Raw genomic sequence first — 21825 nt, 5'->3', positions numbered from 1 at the left:
GATCATTTATCAATATTACCTATTGCCCACAACTGTGTGGCAGATTGTAATATCTATCAATAAATAAATCTATCAATTTAAAAAAAAAAAAAATTATTGCCGTGCGTTATTGTTCTTTATGTTCCATTTTGTAGAATCGCATGTTTTTATAAATGACTATCAAATTATTAGATTAGCACCGATAGTAATTAAAAAGAATATTTTTACGCTGAAAATTATTGTTGAAGTTAGCAATTGCAACCTTTTTCAAGGGGAGTCCTTCATTTTGTGGCCAGATAGCATTCACCAATGATTCCAAACAACCGCAAAAAAATAATTAAGGTGAGTTAAGTCACATACTCTTGGAGAGGTCATAACTCGTTTCGGAATCTTGAGATTAAAAACCTGCTGAATTTCTCTTTCTATAATTCAATGAATTTCTCTTTGGCGGTATGACAGGTGACGCTGTCCTGGCCAGGTTTGCGTCAGGTCTGAACAGATCCCGACATTTTGGAAATGTCGTGGAATTAATAAGTTAGAAGTTTCTCTTACAATTTTCATATTTCCGGGGATTCTCTTACAATCACAGCATGCAATTGATTATTCTCGGTGTTTCACATATTTTGACATTGGGATGGAGGTGGATGAACCATCACTGAAACGCTAATTTTCAACTATTTTCACTATTTAACGAATTGTGTCATGTTTTTGACGATTAAATTAACAATATATTTCTCGTTAAACATTGAACGTTTGAGTAATTGGACTGGTGTTTTCTAGACTATTACAAAATTGGCTCGGTAAAATGTTTAAGCTTACAATTAATTACAAAATACTTAATTACATTTGTATAATAGTCTGTATAGTGAGTTGAGCTTTGAGGCTCCACTGGTATAACTAAATTCCTCTTGCATCCAATCGTACATTCCAAAATCCTTAGTAAAATCCTCTTTGTCCAAAATAAAATCATTCATAAGACCTCAATGTTTCATGTGTTGCCAATTTGTCCAGAAACCTCGGAATCTTTCCAAGAAATACTTCCCAAACACCCAAACCCACTTGTTTCTAGACTGGCTTCTTTTTCGAAATTCTTAAAAGAATATCCAGAAAGGAAAGAAGCCTTCAGATCTAACCTAGAAACACTATAGAAGTTCTAAAAATGGGTTGATTATTTGAAATTCACATTATTCATCATATTTACTAGTTTTATTTTATTATTTAATACAGTTGTAAATTTCAACAAATCAAAAAAAAAAAGTTTAACTGTTTTGATTATCTGTTCAAGTGTATTGACTCGTTTTGTCTAATGCCGAACATTTATTGACTCATAAGAGTGCATTTTTTTTTTTTTTTTTTAACGGAGGAATTATGAATTCTTATTTTATTTTTATGGTATTAATACACAACGTCATTAAACTATTCTTTCCATCAAAAAGATTCGAAGCGAAGAGCAGACACGGTAAGAAACATAACCTACCTCCGACTTGCTAACAAGGATCAAAAAGCCAATTAGATCCGCCTCAAGTAGCAGAGCGTACGTAATGAAAGGCCTACTCAATGTTATTAAGACTACTGACCCACTTTTCTATTCTATACGTAGTCGTTAGTCTGTTGTGGAAAACACTGTTTACCCTTTGGAGTGATTCGGTGTGCATTATGTTATGGGCTTGCCTTTTAGGCGTTAAAACTAAACTAGGTATTAATTTAGATACCCAACATTCTAATATGCCAGAAATGAGAAAATGTACATAAAACAAGATATCGTACTCGATACCAAATCCTAGAAGGCAATTCTTATCAGAAAAAAATGAGTTAAAAATACTTTTTAGACTTGAAACCGTCTTATATAGGTTTTATTTTCCATTCACTAGATTTAATAACTGATTAGGAAGATGAAATGACACACATTACTTCACATTTGACCTGGCTGATTGGATACTGTTAGTGGACTGTATTGACATTAATTGCAATGAGAATAAGGCAAGCTAATGTTAAATAATTAAAGGATGGCGAAAACAAACATTTATGGTTAAAGTGTGTTCATTAATTTTGATTAGGGATATTAATCATATTGATGATGATGATGGATGGTGAAGGTGTGAATCATATATAGAAGGAACATGACTTACTCATACTTCTTTCTCCTTTTCCTCCACTTAATTAATATCCAAACTTGATATCACAGAGTTGATATTTTAAAATATTATCCGTGAATCGATCATCTACCTTAGAGATTTAATCAAATCATCAAATATGTTTAAACCATCTCTCTGCAACATATAAATATATATATAGAACTGTGTTCGTATACTTTAAATTCTTAACTACCTAGTACAATTCGTTGGTTTTTGTGTGTTGTTTTAACTTAGTCTCCCAATGTATCCAATTTGTAAATTCTGTTTTTTTTTAATACAAAATAAAAAATAAATATCTATATTTTGAAATGTATACAGGAAACTTAACCGTTTTACTTATCGCTAGATACCTTTCGTTTTTATCTGTTCGTTTAAAAATTCCACTTTGTATCTCATTTCATGAAAGTAGTCTAGAACAAACCAGAATGTATGCTTTTTTGATACAAATATTAATTTTTGAAATGGTGAAATTTTGAATGAACATGTATAAAAAATAGGGAAAAAACAGTCCAATTTTTTTATTATTACACGATTGGCCTTACAAGTTAATATAAGATGTACATTTTTTTTTTATTATAGGTGGTATAGTTTCATAGAAAATAACCCATAACTATATACAATGTAATAAAAAAAAAAAGATAAAGTGAATAGATTAAAATAATAATTCTTAATAAAAGATAAAAGTAAAATTGATAAAAAAAACAATTATTTAAGATTTAACAAAATAATTGACTTCTAATGGGGAAAAAACAAAGTGGATTTAAGAAAAAGATGAAGACAATAAAAAAGAGAATTGATGAATATAGAATTTATAACAGGATGTCCTGCAGCAGCCAGGACTTCAATCTTCGGGTTGTGGTTGGGTTTCCCAATTTGTAGGTCATTGCTCCTTTAACTGTAGGTAACTGGGAGTGGAACTTCCTGAACCTTTTTTTGATTTAATCCTCTATTGTCTCTATTGTACTATCTAGTAATTCCCGATGCAATTGGCTGTTTCTTACAAATAAAGGATCATCCACTGCTATTCTTACGATTTTATTTTGAAAAGATTGTATTTTTTTCCTTTTCGTAAAGGAAGTCTCTTCCCAGACTTCACAGCCATACATTAGCTGAGTCCAATTAATAATCTTCTTTATAAAGTCGCTTAAAAAATATATAAATAAATGCTATCTAGACCAAAAGGAAATAATGTTTAATGTTATACAATAAAGTATTATAAAAACTTATACATTTTCACTTCTGTAAGTAATTGAAACCGCTGAGGATTATGTAACTTGTTGGGAAGATGCTTTACGACACTACGGTTCGGGAATTGCCAAGAGTTCGTTGCTCCATTCTTTCCAATCAGGACTTTTTGGTCTTTCAATTCATGTACGCCATCTTTCGAGAGCTTGAATATCGGGTTCTGTTCTATTGGTGTGAGGGCATACTATCTAAATATGATCGAAATTATTCCAACGCTGTTCCACTCGAGGTGGAACAATGCTTCTGTGGGTTCGTACAAGAAGGTCGTTTTCATTCGGAGCTCTATATCTTTAAAACTACCAACAACACTAGAAAATCTAAAAGAACATTATATAAAGAAGAGTAAATGTTGTACAGAATGTACAGAAATATCAGTTGATAGTTAATTTATTTTGAGAAATCTATATCTCAGGAACTATGTGACATATAGATATATTTTAGCAATCAACTTAAAGCCAGTTTAATGGACTAAAAAGTAGTTTATGACCTTTACCTTCGTAGGAACAGTAGTTTTCATGATATTAGCTAAAATAAATTGAATTATAGTAGTTCTAACTATAAGTTTGATTTATGAAAAACTTTATTTCAGAAACCATTAGACATACAGATATCAGTCTGCACTCAATTTAAAGCTAGTTAAATTAACTATAATATAGTTAATAATGTTTATCTTTATAGGAGTAGTAGTTTTTATGATATTTGACGAAATAAAATAACAAAATGTTAATTTCTAGTTCTTCCTATATACTGTTGGATTTTTCAAAAAATATATATCTCTAGATCCATAAGACGCACATATGTCTGCCAACACTCAAAATAAAGGAAATTTAACTTAATATAAAGTAACTTATGAGACCTACCTTCGTAGGGGTAGTAGTTTTTTTGATAATCACATATGAACATAAATTTTCCAAATGAAAATTTGTCCGAACAACTATAAATCAAATTATTTTAGCAAATTTAATGTAAACTATTACTCCTACGGTGATAAACAACATAAGCTACTTTATAGCTCATTCAACTAGCTTTAATTTGAGTGCTAATAAAATTTTCCAAAATAAATTCACTAACTACTGATCTTTCAGTACGTCCCATACAACATTTTTATGAAATGTTGCTTTTTAAAAAAGCTATATCTCGAAAACTATTTAACGTAAATAATTCTATCAGGGCTCATATTTTAGCAAATTTGCTCTTCTTTAAATGATGTTCTCTTAGGTTTTCTTGTGTTGTTCCTACTTTTTAAGATATAGAGCTCCGAATGAAACTTTTTGTCTTTTTTAATGCTTTGAAACAGCCGCCATTTTTTATTCCCTCTACCTATACTTGGCAGACTCATCAATTTTGACTATTAATTATATATAGTTTTCATTAAAGTAATCAAAAATAGGGGTGAGATAACTGATTTTTTTCTCCTCTTGGGCTATTGTACTATTACCATTCTCAGGTTAGCTATAATAGTTTAAACTTCACATATTGATTATTTTTATTCAGGAATGTTTTGTATTAGCTGGAAGATATTTAAAGTATGTATTTAGGTATATATCATTAAACTTGACGTTAATGACATTTACTGTTAACATTTCTCAGTTTGAAAGGGGGAATTCCTACCCAACGATAGTACTTGTATTAATTGATAAATAACAGTAATTTTGTGAAATAAAAACATCTTCCGTATAAATGCAAAGTACCCAGTGACCAGTTATAAAAGACCCGATAATCACAGCGCCTTGAACTTTAACTTCCATGCCGTGAAAGTTCGAGACAATGCCCGTTTCTTCCTTGATGTATTTCCGCCTCTTATTTCTTTTATTTATTTTTTTCCTATCTTCTTGTATAATGTTATTTAAATCTGAGTTTTCTGGTAGTAGTCGAATTTCGTAATAAGCAGTAAAAAGCAAAGAAAAAAAACAAACAATTTAAGGTATTAAAATCATCCATTCAAGGCATGGAATGGATTCTATCTCTGTTATCGACAGTTTACTTTTAGTCATATAAAAAGCTACATAAAGCATTATTGGTTCTAGAGATAGAACCACGAGGAAAAAAAATATTAGTTCCTCACAACGATGAAAATACATTTGCTTTAGGAATTCGTACCGTAAATGAATTCTAATGCCACTTTTTAAATGGTTTTGCTCTCTATGCTCTCTATATCCCCTAATGACATAATAAAGTTTACTGGCAACATCTTGTTCTTATATTTGTCTAATAATTATTTTTTCTAAGAACGCGTAATTATTTTAAGCTGTCTTATAACCACACTTTCAAAATTTCGAAATATGAATATTTACAAGAAACGCTGTCTTATTGTTGACGCTGTTTAGTTACATATCTATTGTTTAGCTTTTTTAAATAAAAAAATAAATGAATGAAATTTATCCCATTTTGCTATGGGAATTGACAGAAAAAAAAATCATCATGAAATACAAATGTAATATGTATTGAAATTCAGAACTGAATTTTAACTAAAAATATTACAAGTAAGTGTGATGTGAATAATACAATGACATTATGTTGACGTGTGAAGAAACTACCCATTGGTAGGTCTCCAATAACATTTCTTCATTAGAAGGTCTCAGAGCAATCTTCTTTTTAGGCACCTCGGAGGATTATCTGGAATTGAAAATGATGCGTGTTGGGAACAAGTGGGTTTGGAAGGTTTATAAGCTTGAATGAACTTTGGAGGTTTAATATTTAGTCCAGTATACATCGGTTATTTATAGAACACTAAAGTCTATGGATTATATTATTTGTGATGTAGTAAGAAGCACTAAGGATATCACGAAGGATTTTGGATTGTAAGGATTGGATTTAAGGGGAATTCAGTGGCTCTTGCGGAGAAGCTTAACTCCGTAAGTCCAAATAGGCGTTATGGTCATGTAAATGGGTCTTTTGTAATTAATTCGAATTTTAGACCGTTAGTCTTGTTGTAAAAGTCGGAATCGTCTTCTTTTTAATCTTGCATGAGGATTCGAAGTTGGACGTTTGTCCAGATTTAGTCTTCGGTAGCGGATCTGTTTCACAGGGATATGTGCAATATTATTATAGTGTACTATAGAGCGGTCTGTAGAGTTATGTCGAAGAGTATAGGTGATTGGGAGGGATTTGTTGGGATTTATTATAATCCTCCAGTTAGAGCAACCATATGTCATCTGCATCTATGGTGAGAATAGTGTTAGGATGGGTTGGTGGGCATCTGTAGACTATGTAGAGGATGAGACTTTAAGAAACATAAGTGAGCTTTAATATTTAAATATTTAAATATTAAACATTAATATCAAATATAAAAAAAAGATATATTTAAGTCTACTTATATATTAAGTCTACTATATTAATATCTACTTTTTATAACAATCACCAACAAATATTTTAATTTTATTTTTCCGAAATCGAATACTCCACATTTTTTTAAAGGTGGACTTAGTCCTTTTTTTTTTTTTTTTTTTTTTTAGAGAATAGTAAGAATCTCAAACCTTAATTTGTATATAATATTGGATTAGATTTGGTGCGTTTTAAGGGTAAAGCTTGGACCACCCTAAAAAGGATGCTGATAGTAAGTAGTGTAGCAATAAATCAAAAATGGTTTATTTCCTTATTGTGTTTCCTCACAACATATTCTATAAAATTAATCATCAATTGAGATGACGAATGATAGCCATAATATATCGATACAGTGAGTTGCAGGCATTCCAAACACGCTTGATTACTCCATACAAAACGTTCTTGTTTACCTTCAGCTTAGTTCTTTGACACTCTTGAACGAACCTTTTATGAACGAATGAACACTCTACGTGCTAAATTACTAAAACAACTTTTTTCATCCATTTCCGAGGATTGTTTCTTCGATGCTCCCCTCTTCCACCCTTTCTAGGAAATACCTCTTTTTCACTTTCTTCTTCGAACAACATCCTTCGTAAGGTCATTCTCTCTACCAGGACATTCTTCTGCTTATAAACAACAAGATGGTTCAATTGTTATTTCTTGAATTGCTGTTTAATAAAATAGTACAAGAGCCCAAGAGGAGAAAAAAGGAAGTTATCTCACCCCAATTTCTGATTACTTTAATGTATACTATGTATTACATAGTCAAAATTGATGAGTCTGCCAAGTATAGGTGGGGGAAATAAAAAATGGCGGCTGTTTAAAAAAAAAGTAGGAACAACTCAAAAAAACCGAAGAGAACGTCATTTAAAGAAGAGTAAATTTACTAAAATATGAGCCCTAATAGACACGTCCCATACAACATTTTTATGAAATGTTGCTTTTTAAAAAGCATATTTATTTAAGCATATTTAAATATAGTGGTAGATAAAGTACGAGAATTAAATCTGTAAAGATACTTTCAACGTTTTTATTGCACATTTTTGTGCGTTTTCGGGTTTATACTGCATTAAAATCCACAATGTAGCTATATCATTAAATAAGTTCATTTAACTTTCATTTCATAATTCATTTAATATGGCGAGATTTTGCCACCCCTTTTTATTATTTCATATCAGAGCTTTAATATTGTTTATTGTATTATTCTAAGTGAATAATAATTCTCGAAACTCTCTATTACACTAACCAGACTATAATTCTTCCATTCAAATTTTTTAAAGAATATTTAACCGTCTGTAATCAAAATATATTAATAAATCATCATTTTCTTAAAATCAACAAGAGCTATTCACCTCCTTAAACATAACTGTATTCCTACGTTGTACTTTATATAAAGATGAGGTACAGAAGAAGAAGAAGGATCCATGGATAATCGAAATTATCTTTCTTCTAATGATTTCTATTGGCTAGATAATTACCTATATTTCAAGTTTGAGAGTAAAATCTACAGGAAGTCATTGTTGAAATGAGTTTTTGCGTGTTTAAGTGAAAGTGTACGAGGGAATCTGTTAAAATTAATTTCTAATTGACACCACTTTCTTATAAATTTGGGCCAAATTGGACAAGCCATTTTCGGAATATAGATACATCAAGGAAAATTCGAGTACGTTTACGTAAGACAAAAATAATTTAGGGCCAGCTAGGTAAATTTCATCAAAATTAACGGTTCGATCGATTTTGTCCCGACAAAAATTTGACTACGTATGCGGAACTAAACTTGTGTCTTGGTGCCTAAAATGCTAAATTTGAATGAAAATTTTCGATTTTGAGGATATAACTTTTTTTTTTTCCGCATTAACATAAAGCTTTCCTACCGTCAGTAGTGCAGGGCCAAAAAGATATATTTTACCTCTATGACGTTTATATAAATATTTATTAAATATTATTATGATCTGCTAAAGATATTATACTTTGGATATCCCATCCCTACCACATGCCGAAGACACCAAAATATGCGAGACTGTGAGTTGAGTGTTGCCTCATCCTACCTCTGACCCGAGGTTTCTGAAAGGTTTCGGTTTCGTCATCAGGAAAGTGTGTTATGCGTATCTCTGAACCCTTGTCATGTCTTATCGTTCAGCCATCTTTCTTCCAGCTGGAACATTTTAGAGCCGCTATCGATTTCACTGTGGTTTAAAATATTTTCGATCAATCCCAACAATTTATAGATAGAAAAACAAATGCCCATAACGGTATGATATTTATATTCGTAGATATCTCAATATTATTATCAAGAAGAAAAACATGTAACTGTAATGTAAAAAATACTGAATTTAATTTGTATGCTATAAAATCTAATAGTTTAAAGACATGACATTAGATTTTTAAGTTTTCTCACTTCCATATTTAGGTTTTCATAATTACAATTATTATGATATGTTAATTATAATTTTAAAAAATATATATGTTGTTGTTTATAATTTATTTTAGAATTTATGAATTATTATAACTTTGTTAATTACTAATGTTAGCATTTATAGTGTTTATATACAGTACGACTGATTAGTATGCAATCGTTTACATTTGTAGTAATCCTTTGCATTTGGGTAGCATTGCTTGATATTCGATAAAACGAATTGCTTATATATTAGCCCTTTCAGCCGAAAAGAGAATTTTCTGGCTAAATGGTTCTCTTAAAAATAGGAGATGGGAGAGGATTACCAAAATCATTGATAAGTGGAATTGGCAGATAATGTTTTTAAAAAAATAAAAGTTTATTAAAAACAAAACACAAGATGGAAAGTATGTGTCACAAAGAAAAACTAATCAAATGGTGATTATTACACTATAATAATACACCTCGGAGGATTGTCCGGAATAAAAGAAGAAGCAAGATTAGAAACTAATGGGTTTGAGTGTTTAGGGAGTTTGTAATGGAAGGATTGATATCTGGTTCGGGCTAGATCGGTTACAAATGGAACATTAAGGTCTTTGTGGATGATTTTATTTGTGATAAAGTAGGGAGCATTTAGGATTTTACGAAGAATTTTGCATTGTAAGGATTGGATACGAGAGGAATTCGAAAGTTTAGTGGAGCCCCAGAGCTCAACGCCATACGTCCAGATAGACCTTATAATTGTCATGTAAATCAGTCTTTTGTAATGAATTGGAAGTTTGGACTGTTTGTCTAATAAGTGCTGTAATAGTCGAAATCGACGTGCAGTTTCCTGTCTTTTCAGTCTTGTGTGAGGAATAATAAAATTTAAATGAAATAAATAAAATCTTATTTATGATTCATTGAACAAACATTTTGGACGATAATTCACAAAATAAGAATAAGTTAAACTTTTGGGGAAAATGATCAATTTTTGAAGATCTATAGAAACAATTGCAGAAAACCTATTTTGGTCTCAAATAACAGAAAATTTTGTGACTTTAAAGAAGTATAAAACAGGCGATTCTGTCAGGTATATAATTTGGAATTGTTTAGTAAAAGTGGGAAGATTACACTTTAAATTTGCCATTTTAGATTCTATAGAAGAAGCATTTTCCGAGTAAAACCAATTTAAATTATTTTAGTTCCTTTTTTTTTTTTTTTCTTCAATTTAGCTATTGTTGTATTGAATAATGTTGATTTTTACTACGAAATTTATGAGTAACCCGATATGTTAAATAAAATATGAGAAATTACGGCTGCAGAAATGTAATATTGCAGTGGGAAAAAAAAAAAATAGCCAAGTCGGGCATAAGGGGAAGAACCGGTGCAGGCGCCAGATAAACTGGACTGGCTAGCGGGCCGCTCGTTCCTAAATTTGTAACGACTGCTCGCTGCCTTCTGTATATTCCTACAGCAGGTGTAGCAGGTGTAGCAGGTGCTAGCACTGTGTTCTTCTCTTAAAGCTTGTAGAGATCATTATTTTTGCAACTATAATATTCTTAAAAATTATAATTTCAAAAGCATCCTCCTTTCTTAACATTGCAGTGCTCTTTATAAAATTAAGCGTAAAAAAATAATTATTTATATAAACATTAGATGCTAATCAGGTTTCAAGCTCTTGCTTTTATACCCTCTATATAAATATTACAAGATGGAAGAGATAGGGGAATAATCCAAGGGATGTTACTTTATAATACTCTGTGATGCTTATCTTAAATTTTAGACCATTTTCAAATTTTTTTAGTACAACGGTTTTGGTGTTAAAAGAAATCTTCCCAAAAAAGTTAAATTACATCTAATTTAAATATTTTAGGAAGAATTTTTTTTGCCTCATTTTATATAATATTTACCTACTATAATAATTATAACAGTTAATTAAAAACAATTATAAAATTTAACTTGAGCTTAGTTATTTTTTTAATTCTACGTTTTAAATCATGAAATTATTCCTAACAAATTGTAAAAGATGTAATAAAAAAATATTAAAATATATTTTAATTCTGAAAAATATTAAAATATATTTCTTTTGATTTTATTAATATACAGTTATCAAAATCCAAATTAATCATTTTTCTTTACACTTCTTCCCGATTGATTATTAATTACTATATTGTTGTTTATGAAAGTAGTTTCATTTATTTCTTTATTTTCTTTTTACTTATGTAAATTGTTTTAATTTATTTGTCACAGACTGTGAAGGCGGAGTGCCCTATTACGGCCGCTACATCGGCCCACTGTCCAGGCTGTTGCACTCCGTCAGCGGCGACGTTTATGCTGTCGACGCCAGAACTCTGCACATCAGGGACTTCACCTACGATGGCGAAGGTCCAGGTGAGTTATCTCTTGTCGATAATTTAATAGTAATATCTGATTAGACATTACTCTGTGGTAAGAACAGGGGAATCAATAAGATACGAGACTACCAAATGGGTGTTCGATGTTAGAATCCGCACTGTCTTAGAGAAAGGGCGAGAGGCAAAAAAATAAATACAAAATTTCAGCTACAAGTAGAAATTGAAAATTACAAGGGAAAACAGAGTTATCCAACTTTTTTCTAAATAATTAAGTAAAGTATATCACGTAGGTTAAGTTTAACTTGGAATCACCTCTTCTTAATACTTTACATATTTGGTTCAAGAACGATTTTACACTATTGAAGGTGATTAAATCAAAACTGTTTTCACCGGTTTTGATTTTATAATCGTTGTTCGCCATTCAAATGTTTTTAAAAAACAGTCATTACGCAGATGTTTTATAAAGAGGTAAGAAGGGGGTATATAAGTTACTAGTTATTTTTAATTTAATGATTGCGTTAAATAAAAAGTTTAATAAATATTATAGGCGATAATGAGACCTAATGATTTTGGTGTCCTTGATTATGAAACAGGCATGGACTGAGCTATAGGGTAGGTTTAAACTTTATTATTAGGAATTACAGACCATTTTTTTTTTTTTTTTTTTTGGAAAGCATTCAATCAAATTCAAACTATTATTTTCAACCATCCCAAACCATATTGAGGAGAGAACGACATTAAATACCAACTTTAACCTTTGATAAATTGATCTGCAATAGAATCTTAAATGGTTCCGAATATTTCAATTGGTTAATATTGATTAATTATGTTATAAAATCAATTCATACTTTCTTCTGATGTACCTTACAATTCTTATAGTCGCGATTAAAAAAAAATATATATATATATATATCATGGCTTCTAAGTATGCAATAAATTTCTTAGAAAGCTTTCCTTGTTCGTTGAACACGGGTCGGCGCCAACCGAATCTTCAACCTCGTGAAAGGAACAAGTAGGACTGACAGAGCCGCTGCCATCCGCAGTCGGAAACGATCGATATTCGATCTTCTGCTATCGATGTAAACAAGGATCGAGGCCAGTAGATATAACGGACACTGTGCATATCATTACTTGCTCTAGTTCTGCGACCGGTCCAGGAAGCTTTCACTTCCTTACTCTTCAGGATCTGTCCAGAATATCTTTCGGTGAGGAAGGGGATGCACCAGGTTCGAGGGGGGATGCAGGAGAAAGACCGACCTTGGTAAGATGTAGGAGTTCATTGTATGGAAATCATCTTGTAGGGGGTCGAAAGTGAGAGGATGGGATACAAGGAGAAAAGGACTATCAAGATTGGTGCCATACGATATCAACGAATGATGAAAAAACTAAATGAGCCTTGGATAATGAGTCAGGATCGCCGTCTTCTTTACCTTTCCTTTCTATTAGAAACTATTGAAAGCCAAGAACGAAAATATGTGCGGTAATAGTTGGAAGAGGAATGGTTAGATACTTAAACATATTCGATGGTATTTTATCGAGCAGATAGAAAGTAGTTCTAGGTTTTCTTTAAAGTGATTTAAAACAGGCGGTAGGGGGTGTTCGTAAGTGAATGATTGATACTATAATCATACGAATCGTTTTAAATTGCCATTATCAGAGTATAAACTATAGGTAGGATGATATAATAAAACTCTCAGTTGATTTCCAATTGGTATAAAAATCAAATAATCCTATAAGAATATGTATTTATTAAAATATTTCTTTATACTTCAGATATTCAGATTAAGTGGGAACTGAATTGACTCACTTTCATTTTTTGTAGTTTCCTACTTTAAATTGAGTTGAAAACCTAAAGAGTTATATTTTAAACAATATTTGGATATATGTTGGATATTGGCTTGTTGTGTATTAAATAAGAGTCTCAGTTTGAACTTTTGTTTTTTATATTTGATGAAAGAATGAATTGGTACAATGAAGCTGAATAATATTTAAATGAGAAATGAATTATCATTCGAAAAAAGGACGCAACATTTATAATGGGTAGTTGATTCTTTGACAGGGTTGACAGGAAAAAGTTTAGGAAATTTCGAAACGAATTTAATTTATGGTAGTTTGTTGCATTCTGGCATCTTTGAACTTGTCGAGGATAGAATTAGATTTTTGTATAATTTGGAATCAGTGACCAGTTTTGAACAAATACATGGGGAGAAGACGAAGATTAGTGGACAGTATTATATGGATGAAGATATTGAATATCCAAGATATTGGATGCGATACACAAACCAGGAGACCAGCCATCGGTTTTTGCGTATGATAAATGCTATACTGTGTGAATCGGTTTGGAAGATAAAGGTACAAAGTTGTGGAACACAATAAAAATGTATAAAATTAATTTAGTTTTAGGAATATTTTCGGTTAGTAACTGAATCTCATTATTTTCGGTTAAATGAAAATTTATCATCGATTGGAACTGCATTATTCTTTGATTGACTGTGCTATTTTTTCAACTTATTTTACTTTTTTAAATTAAATTTTTTTTAAAATAATTTATTTACAACTGTATACATATATACACATCATGTAAATTTGCTGTAAGTGATATTATGACATGATAAAAACATGTAGAGAATCTACCCATTGATAGAACTCCAAAAACATTTCTAAAGGAGAAGATCTCGAGGCCTTCTTCTTTTCAGACGCCTAGGAGGATTATTAGGAAGTGAAGGAGAAGCCAGGCTAGAAACGAGTTGGTTTGGGTGGTTGGGAAGTTTATTATGGAAGGATTGGTTTCTGGTTCTGGCCAAATCGGCAACATAGGGGACATTGAGGTCCTGATGGATGATTTGATTTGTGACAAAGTAAGGAGCATTAAGGATTTTTTTTTTTTTAAATTTAAAATACTATAAAATATTGGTAGGAGCAAGAAACTCTTTGGCCCCGAAGGAGCAGAAATTGCCTTGTCCCTGTCTTTTCGATGCCGACGCCAAAGTTTAATTACTTAGTGTTTCCAAACCATTTCACTGAATTATAAAAAAAAACTCAATTTGATTAAGGTAACTTAATTGATCCTATTTTTTGTTGGTTTTTGAAATGAAATATAGTCTCTGTCAAGGCGCAGTTAATGTATAACTATGTTTTCTGTATAAATAGGTGCATTGCGTCAGCTGATTGTATTTTCGTTGGTGTAGGAGGAATCCGAGGCGTTCTTTTGTCATAGGACATAGAAAACACTCAAGATAAGATAATGATGTTTCTTTTTGAATATCTAATTATTTTGTTTTGATTTTGAAACTTTTTAAAAATACAACTTTATTCTCAACAGTCAGTGTTATTTCCTTATAGCGTTCAAAATGAAGTTTTATTCAATTCAAATGATGTTATTATTAGCTGACATTTGGTTTAACATGTCAGTAATATACATATAATATAGTAATAGTATGATTTACCTTACTAAATCCTTCCTTGGTTATGGTTCAAACGGCTGTCTCAGCGGAAATCATTCAGATATTTTCTTTGAAGCTAGGAAACGAGTAGTAGAAAATAATTCGACATTTTTATTGTTAGGAACAGATTATGTTTGCTTAAAACACAATAAGGTTTCATAATTGTTAGATGACTAGTACAACCAATTATCACGAGCTTATAGTACGAAAGTACTACCACGATAGCAAATTTCATAGTCTACACTATAGTAGTGGATGCGATAGTTACTATCGAAGTGCCCCCAAATGCCAATCTAAGCTGCTAAAATGTATGTCTTTTTTTTCATAACTCCTTTTTCTGAGATTTATTGTTTTTAGCATGAATATATATACCAATCTATACTTTGATTCGTCACTGTTTCCTTCTTCCGTAGTAGCCTACATTTTAAGGAGTTTTTGAGATGTCATTTTGTTGTAGTGGGCGTTCTTTAAATTTTATAGTGTGCTGGGGCAAAATTTATGTCCTAATAGGGCTCATGAACTTCCATACTTTTCGAAATACAGCAATGTTACGAGAATAGAGCGTTTTTGTTTTAAATAAAAAAAAAAACCTTCAATATAAATTCAACTCTTTTAATTTCTAATAATTATTTCTTTAATTAATATTTTTGTCCTTAATTAAACGAAGGGAATATTTTTCAAGGTTTTTTTTTTTATGTGTTGATATATTAGAAACTCCGGAAAAAACTTCAAATCAATGGAAAATGTGTTTAGAATTACTTTTTTTATTTTATTTTTTCAAATGAATGTTTAAATGTTCATAAGCATTAGGTTTATTCTTGGAAACTAATGATTCAGTTTATTGTTTCAAAACTAAGATTTAATTATTTACCAATTTTTTTTTTATTTAACTTTTACTTTTAGGAATGAGCATACTTTAATTTAATCATCTGATTTTCAGCTGCATATTTCTATGCTGGTAACTCCAAAGCAGTTGGCCCGGGTGGCTTCTTCGTGAGGGACGAAACAGGATCGTAAGTTTTATAATTTATTTAATGTTAATTTTAGTATGTATTATTGAATATTTATATTTTTATACATTTCTTAATTACGATAAATTACAAGCCAAATTCATACAAAACTTTTCTTCTTGAACTTACATAATGATTCAAAATACTACCACATTTGAAATACATACCTTATACATACCGTGCTAAAAATAGAATTTTACTTCAAATTAAACCAATAAAAAATTTATTTTTGTTCGATTCATCAACTGAAAATCAATTATTGAATTAATCTTGTAATATGTAACAAAAAATCACTCGAAATCAATTCAGTTACAACTGGTAAGATAGGGTTTATCTTAATTTTAAAAAATTTAAATTATTTGTCGGAGATATAGAATCACGTGTTTAATTTTTGTTTTCTCATTACTGATAGTAGGAAATAAAAAGTTAGTATAGATGCTGAAATTAAAAAAAAAAAAAATCTGCAGAATTAAAAAATTCTCATTTATATTTAACATTTAACCCATTAATTCTTAATCTTTCATCCTTAACAACCCCTGATAATCCTCCGAGGTGTCTGAAAAGAAGATGGCCGCGGGACCTTCTAATTTAAATTAATGTTTGAAGTACCACCAATGGGTGGTTCCTCCCAAGATTTTCAAGTGTGTATGAAACATACAACATATTTACCTATCGTATTATTTTGTACAGTTGTGAATTACATTAAATAAATAAATAAATAAATAAAATATTTTACATTTTAGATATCTCGGAATTAATTAGGTTTCATGTTCGCCTGTTTATAGTCAAATTTGTGTTCGAACATGATCGGACTGTTAATTTGATTTTGATCTTGAATTTGAAATTTTCAGGTATCTTGTGGGTTGGTATCTAGTTGATCCCATATCGGCTTTAGTAGATTTCGTTTTCTACTTTCGCTTATGGATGCGTAAACCTATTTTCTTCGTCAAACCTGAATTTATATAACATCTCATTTTATTTGGCCTGGAGGTTGGAAGTTGGGGATTAGTTCAATATGGATGAAATATTATTCAAATTCAGTAATCTATTTTTGTTTACACGTTTGTAAACGTAGTTTCCTATTAAGCACTGTAGCAAGATGTGTTCCCACCAAGGGCGCAAAATTAGGACTCAAAAATCATGCCTTTTTAGATAGTTTTATTACCTAACTTATATTAACTCATTGAAATTCAAACATTTAGATCGTTTTCAAATTGACTATAAACTTATAATAAATAACAGTTAATTAATAACAGTGATTTTCTATTTAAACTTCTAAAAAATTGTTCAGACAACCCCGGTATTTTAAAGGACGCAGATTTTTCAAACTCGGCAAGGGCACAGAAGGTCCTTGCTAAGGTCCTGTCCTATTTAATATAAGCACATTTATATACCTAAAACTATTGGGCACTCCCCTCCCCCTCCACACTTCTTTTTCGGCTTCTGACTGTTTTCTTATTATTTTACCATTATCTATTGTCTTTATTAATTAATGTTTTTATTTTTCTATCTTCTATGCGATACAACACGAGGAGGTCCCTCACCTCCGGACATTAAAAATAGAACCATTTAGAATGGATATTTCATAAATAACAACATTACAGGTAACCTTAAAATACCAAAGGTAGTAAATACCCAACAAGATTTATTTCCTTTTTTCACAATAAAGCACTCACTAATTACCTGTTTCTTTCTGTTTGAGAGGGAAAAACAAAAAAAAAAAAAAGATTGGACTGATTTGTCCCGAGTTATTATCCTTAAGTATCATATGCTATGTTTCTTTGTTATGTTTTAAAATTAAGTGAAACCTATGCATCATATTTTTTTTGTTTACACCTAAACGCTTTTGAAAAAAATGTGGCGTAGCATGTTTGACTTGAAAATTTATGTAATTTGTAAATAACGCTGAGTCGATGATTGTTCATGAATTATAGTCGAATGTTATTTATACAACATGATCGGAAAGTAATAGGGAACTGAACAAATTATGAAAATCAATGTTAGACTCAAAGGCTAAGACCTTTATGGGAGCATTGGATTAGATCCCACCTGGAATAGTAGTTATTTGATGGGGTTCGATGGATGGAAGCACAGTGCATTCAGAACATCGAAATTGACATACAACTGCCTCAGTTATTTATTCTCAATATCGTCACCACACCAAATAATTGAAGATCAAATTTCCCCAAGTAGACTGCCTAAACATATCGGATATAGTGCATAGTAAGACTTGTTAGAATTCTGTAGCTTAAAGCAACCATCGTAATTTTAATTATTAGTAATTATAAGCAATGCGTCATGGCAATGTACCAAGACAGAAAAATGAAGCAACAAGTAAGTATGGTACACCTAAATACAGATTAGACACTAGCCAAATAGAAATCCAAAGTCCAGTCAACGTTAAACAAATACAATATTGATATGATTAATCATTAATCATATATTCCGACAGAAAATTTTATTTAAACATAAAATTAAATTTGGCAAAATTCGATTTTTTTGTATTAAATTTTATTTTCAATTTTATGAATGTTATTTTATTGTTATGATAAATCTTATTCAAATTCCAATTAAGTCCACTTACCATTAATTACGTAACCGGCCCTAAATAATCTTTTTTGATCAGGGGTAATATTTAGTTTACCGTGATCATCAAACAATGGCCATTTAATATAGCGAAGTATTACCTAGTAATTATTAACCAATCTCGTTAAATAGTATGTACTTAGAAAACAAATGAATAAGTAAACACTTTTACAGTTTGAATCTGGATATCCGTTAATCCAAGGCAATAATTGTGATGACATGTAATGCTATCCATCATCCTCTTTAGACATAAATCACAACAAGATACAAGAAGCGTTATCTAGCTGAGATGTGTACCGAGTACCAACATGTCGTCAGCTTACAAACACTTAATTTGACCTGTAGAGTACATCAGTGACATGGGATCCCTGCACATGCCCGCGTGTTTCTCTGCCTCCTATTTCGTGACGGGGTTGCCTGTGAAATTATAGACCATATCGATTCACTCTTGGCTGGCGTGATCCCAAGTTAAATCTTCTAGCGATAATATATAACATGAGATGACAAATTATTTTTAATTAAGCAATAAGATATGAAGAAATTGTTCTTAACCTCTGTTTATCTCAGTTGATATATTTTTGATAGTTGATTAATTGTTCGGAAAATTGAAAAAAAAAAAATCAATTTTATTGAAATTTTGCATGAAACAATATAAGTATATTTAGAATTAAGGAGCTACTCTTTTTTTTTAAGTATATGAATTACAAAGTTTACTTATTCACTAATTCTTGCTAAGATTTGCTTAAAATTAGCCTTGGTTGTCTCATGCCAAAACAAGAGGTTTTCAATAGGGGCCGTGTATTTTTGAAGAGAGATAAAATAAAATTAAAGACAATATTAGTTTTTATTACGTAATTACGTATGAAATAAATATATGATAGGTGCAATTTTCCATAACTTTTACACATAATGGCACCAATACCTTATTAATGACGTTTTATATGCCAATCGATACGTCTTTGACAGTTTTTGAATTTTTCACATACACCAATGATTTTACACAACACCACAATCAAGGTGTAAGTCACGCGATCTTTGAGGTCACTTCTTTTCTCAGAAATCTTCTTAAAGAAACCCCGTGGAATTTCTCTTTCAATAAATCACCTATTACTCTAGTTATAAGACAGCCAGAAAAAAAAAACATTCAGAGTAAAATGAATTTATAGGCCAGATTAGAATTTTCATCTGCCCAATTCCGATAATTTGGTTTATTTACAAAATGGTAAATGATCATGGTCTACGAAAGATAGGAGTTGACACAGATTTGGAGTAAAGCCTATTTAGCGAAGTTTCGGAGTTCGGATTGGTCACTGAACTTCAGCTACTGTTCCTCTGAATTTTAATTGGTGATCCTACAATCAACCCTTGTGGGGCAGGTCGAAGAAATTTTGGACAACTTCAGGATTTCTCTCAGGCTGTCAGCCACCAACTCAAATTTCCAGGCACTTTTGTTGCAATGACGGATAGTGATTGGTTGATCCATCATTGAACCAGAGGTTTCAAGTTTTTTTGGTAACTTAGCGAATAGTGTCCTCTGTAGGACCGTTGGTCATATCGTTCTGCTAACACACAAATTATTTAAAAAATTAAACAGCCATTTCTGTTTCAACGGAAAATTCTCGTCATTAGACAATCAAACACGGTTGTCATCAATTATTAAATATGCCTTATTGATATTGTAACACCGTTTGAATTGAAATCTACTTTTTCTGAACTTAACTTTATAGGTCCACAGCAGTTGAAATATTTTGAAGATGATTTTTGATTTCGATTTTTGATTCGAACTCAACAAAAATGTGAACTGGAATATTAAATATAGGCTAGAAAGTGAGTCTAAATGTGGTTGTTACTTATCCATCATTTTTATAAACTTTTCCATATGCTTTTTATGTGACTGGATATTTTTACCATGGTAAAATCTATTGGTCCCTTCAGAGCTTTTGATTTTTCATAGTTCAGTTTGTTTTTATAATTGGATTGATCTGTGTGATGAATGGAATTCGATATTCTGTTTTTAAATAGTTCATAGATAATAAAAAGATTGGACTCCCTCATTTGAATCATACAAAAATAGTCTTGAGAAGATTATATCAGGGTCAGTGAGACAATACGGAATTGTGTTGGTAATAATATCTCCCATCATGGCCGGAGGGACGGGTCTTCTCAGAAGTTCTTTGTCGACTTCGGTTCAATGTGCTGTTTCTGTGGGCATTGTTACTCCTTAGTGAAGATGCCTGTAGGAAATCTTTAACTAAGGTAGATATTAAACATATTTACTACAGAAAGGATTAATTATTTCACTAAAAAAACTTAAGAATCTTTGAAGTAGGATTTGATTAGAGGTAATTATGAAGTAAACAATTGGAAATTATTTATTATTTTATTATTATTATTTTATTTTTTTCTTTAATTGTAATTAGATCTGAAAAATTACTTAGAACATTCTGTCAAAAAATAAATACACTTTCTTAGGTGGATAAAATATTTTTAAAAGCCAGTAAATTGGGAAACCATTGAGATCATGACTTAAAATTAGTTTACTCATTTGTCTAGACCCGTGGTTCCCAAAATGGGTGCCGCGACATTCTGGGGTCCTACAAACCTACGTCAGGGGTGCCGCCAGCGAATAGCACTTTCAAGTTTGTTTTTTTTTAAGAGAAAAAACTTAAATTAAATTAGGATACTTACAGTGCATTCCAGCATCTACGTTTATTCTTCTGCATATTGAACCACTCTATCCCTAGATATCTATAATTATGTTTTTTGTTTAGCTCAAAAATAGAGCTTTTATTTCAAGAAGAGTGATGGTGACATTTTTTTGAGCCACGGTGAATCGCTAGTGTTGAACTTCTTCATTATATTTCTGAATTCTCAAAATTGAAGAATACTTCACTTACCCAACTCTGATTATAAATCCATTCTTTAATAAAGGCTTATGAGTTAATGAAATGTTACATTAGTCGTACCGTCATATGGAAATTTAAAAATTAGTTGTTTAGAAGAAAGATTCAACCACTGACTTCAAAAGTCAACTTCAAAAGTTGACGTATATTCCTCATAATTTGGTCAAGATCTTCCTTGGTCCATTATTTTAGAAGAATATTTCTGATTCATTAACTAAAAATTAGGTGACCTTCGCGTGTAGTAGATATTACATTATCAACAACTGGTCTTCTCCTTAAACATATTTAAGGAAAAACTAAAATGAAAGAGTAAATATTTGTAGAGATATATCTGCTACTTGTATTTACACTAGGTTATTGTGTAAGGAATAGTAAATTTACTCTCTGCAGGTTAAATACGTATGTTACGTCATAATAGTGTACAAAGTAAAATATATGACTGTTTCAAAAGGTTACGACTGTGTGAAAG

At 30.9% G+C, this 21825-nt stretch overlaps 2 protein-coding genes across 2 annotated transcripts in view; one reads left to right on the top strand and one right to left on the bottom strand.

The window, feature by feature from the left end:
* The window catches only part of LOC106683247 (protein Skeletor, isoforms B/C), a gene marked incomplete in the record, with an annotated part of 168897 nt that overhangs the window by 47803 nt on the left and 99269 nt on the right, over window positions 1-21825 (top strand). The window contains 2 exon segments of the mRNA XM_024358354.2: window positions 11311-11451; window positions 15798-15870. Of these exon segments, the coding sequence (XP_024214122.2) occupies window positions 11311-11451; window positions 15798-15870 (214 nt within the window).
* The window catches only part of LOC106683250 (uncharacterized), a 168789-nt gene that overhangs the window by 54969 nt on the left and 91995 nt on the right, over window positions 1-21825 (bottom strand). The window lies entirely within an intron of this gene.

The sequence above is a fragment of the Halyomorpha halys genome, unplaced genomic scaffold, assembly GCF_000696795.3.
Source record: "Halyomorpha halys isolate HHAL.00 unplaced genomic scaffold, Hhal_1.1 Scaffold474.1, whole genome shotgun sequence".
Lineage (NCBI taxonomy): Eukaryota > Metazoa > Arthropoda > Insecta > Hemiptera > Pentatomidae > Halyomorpha > Halyomorpha halys.
This window is presented reverse-complemented; position numbering and strand designations above follow the sequence as displayed.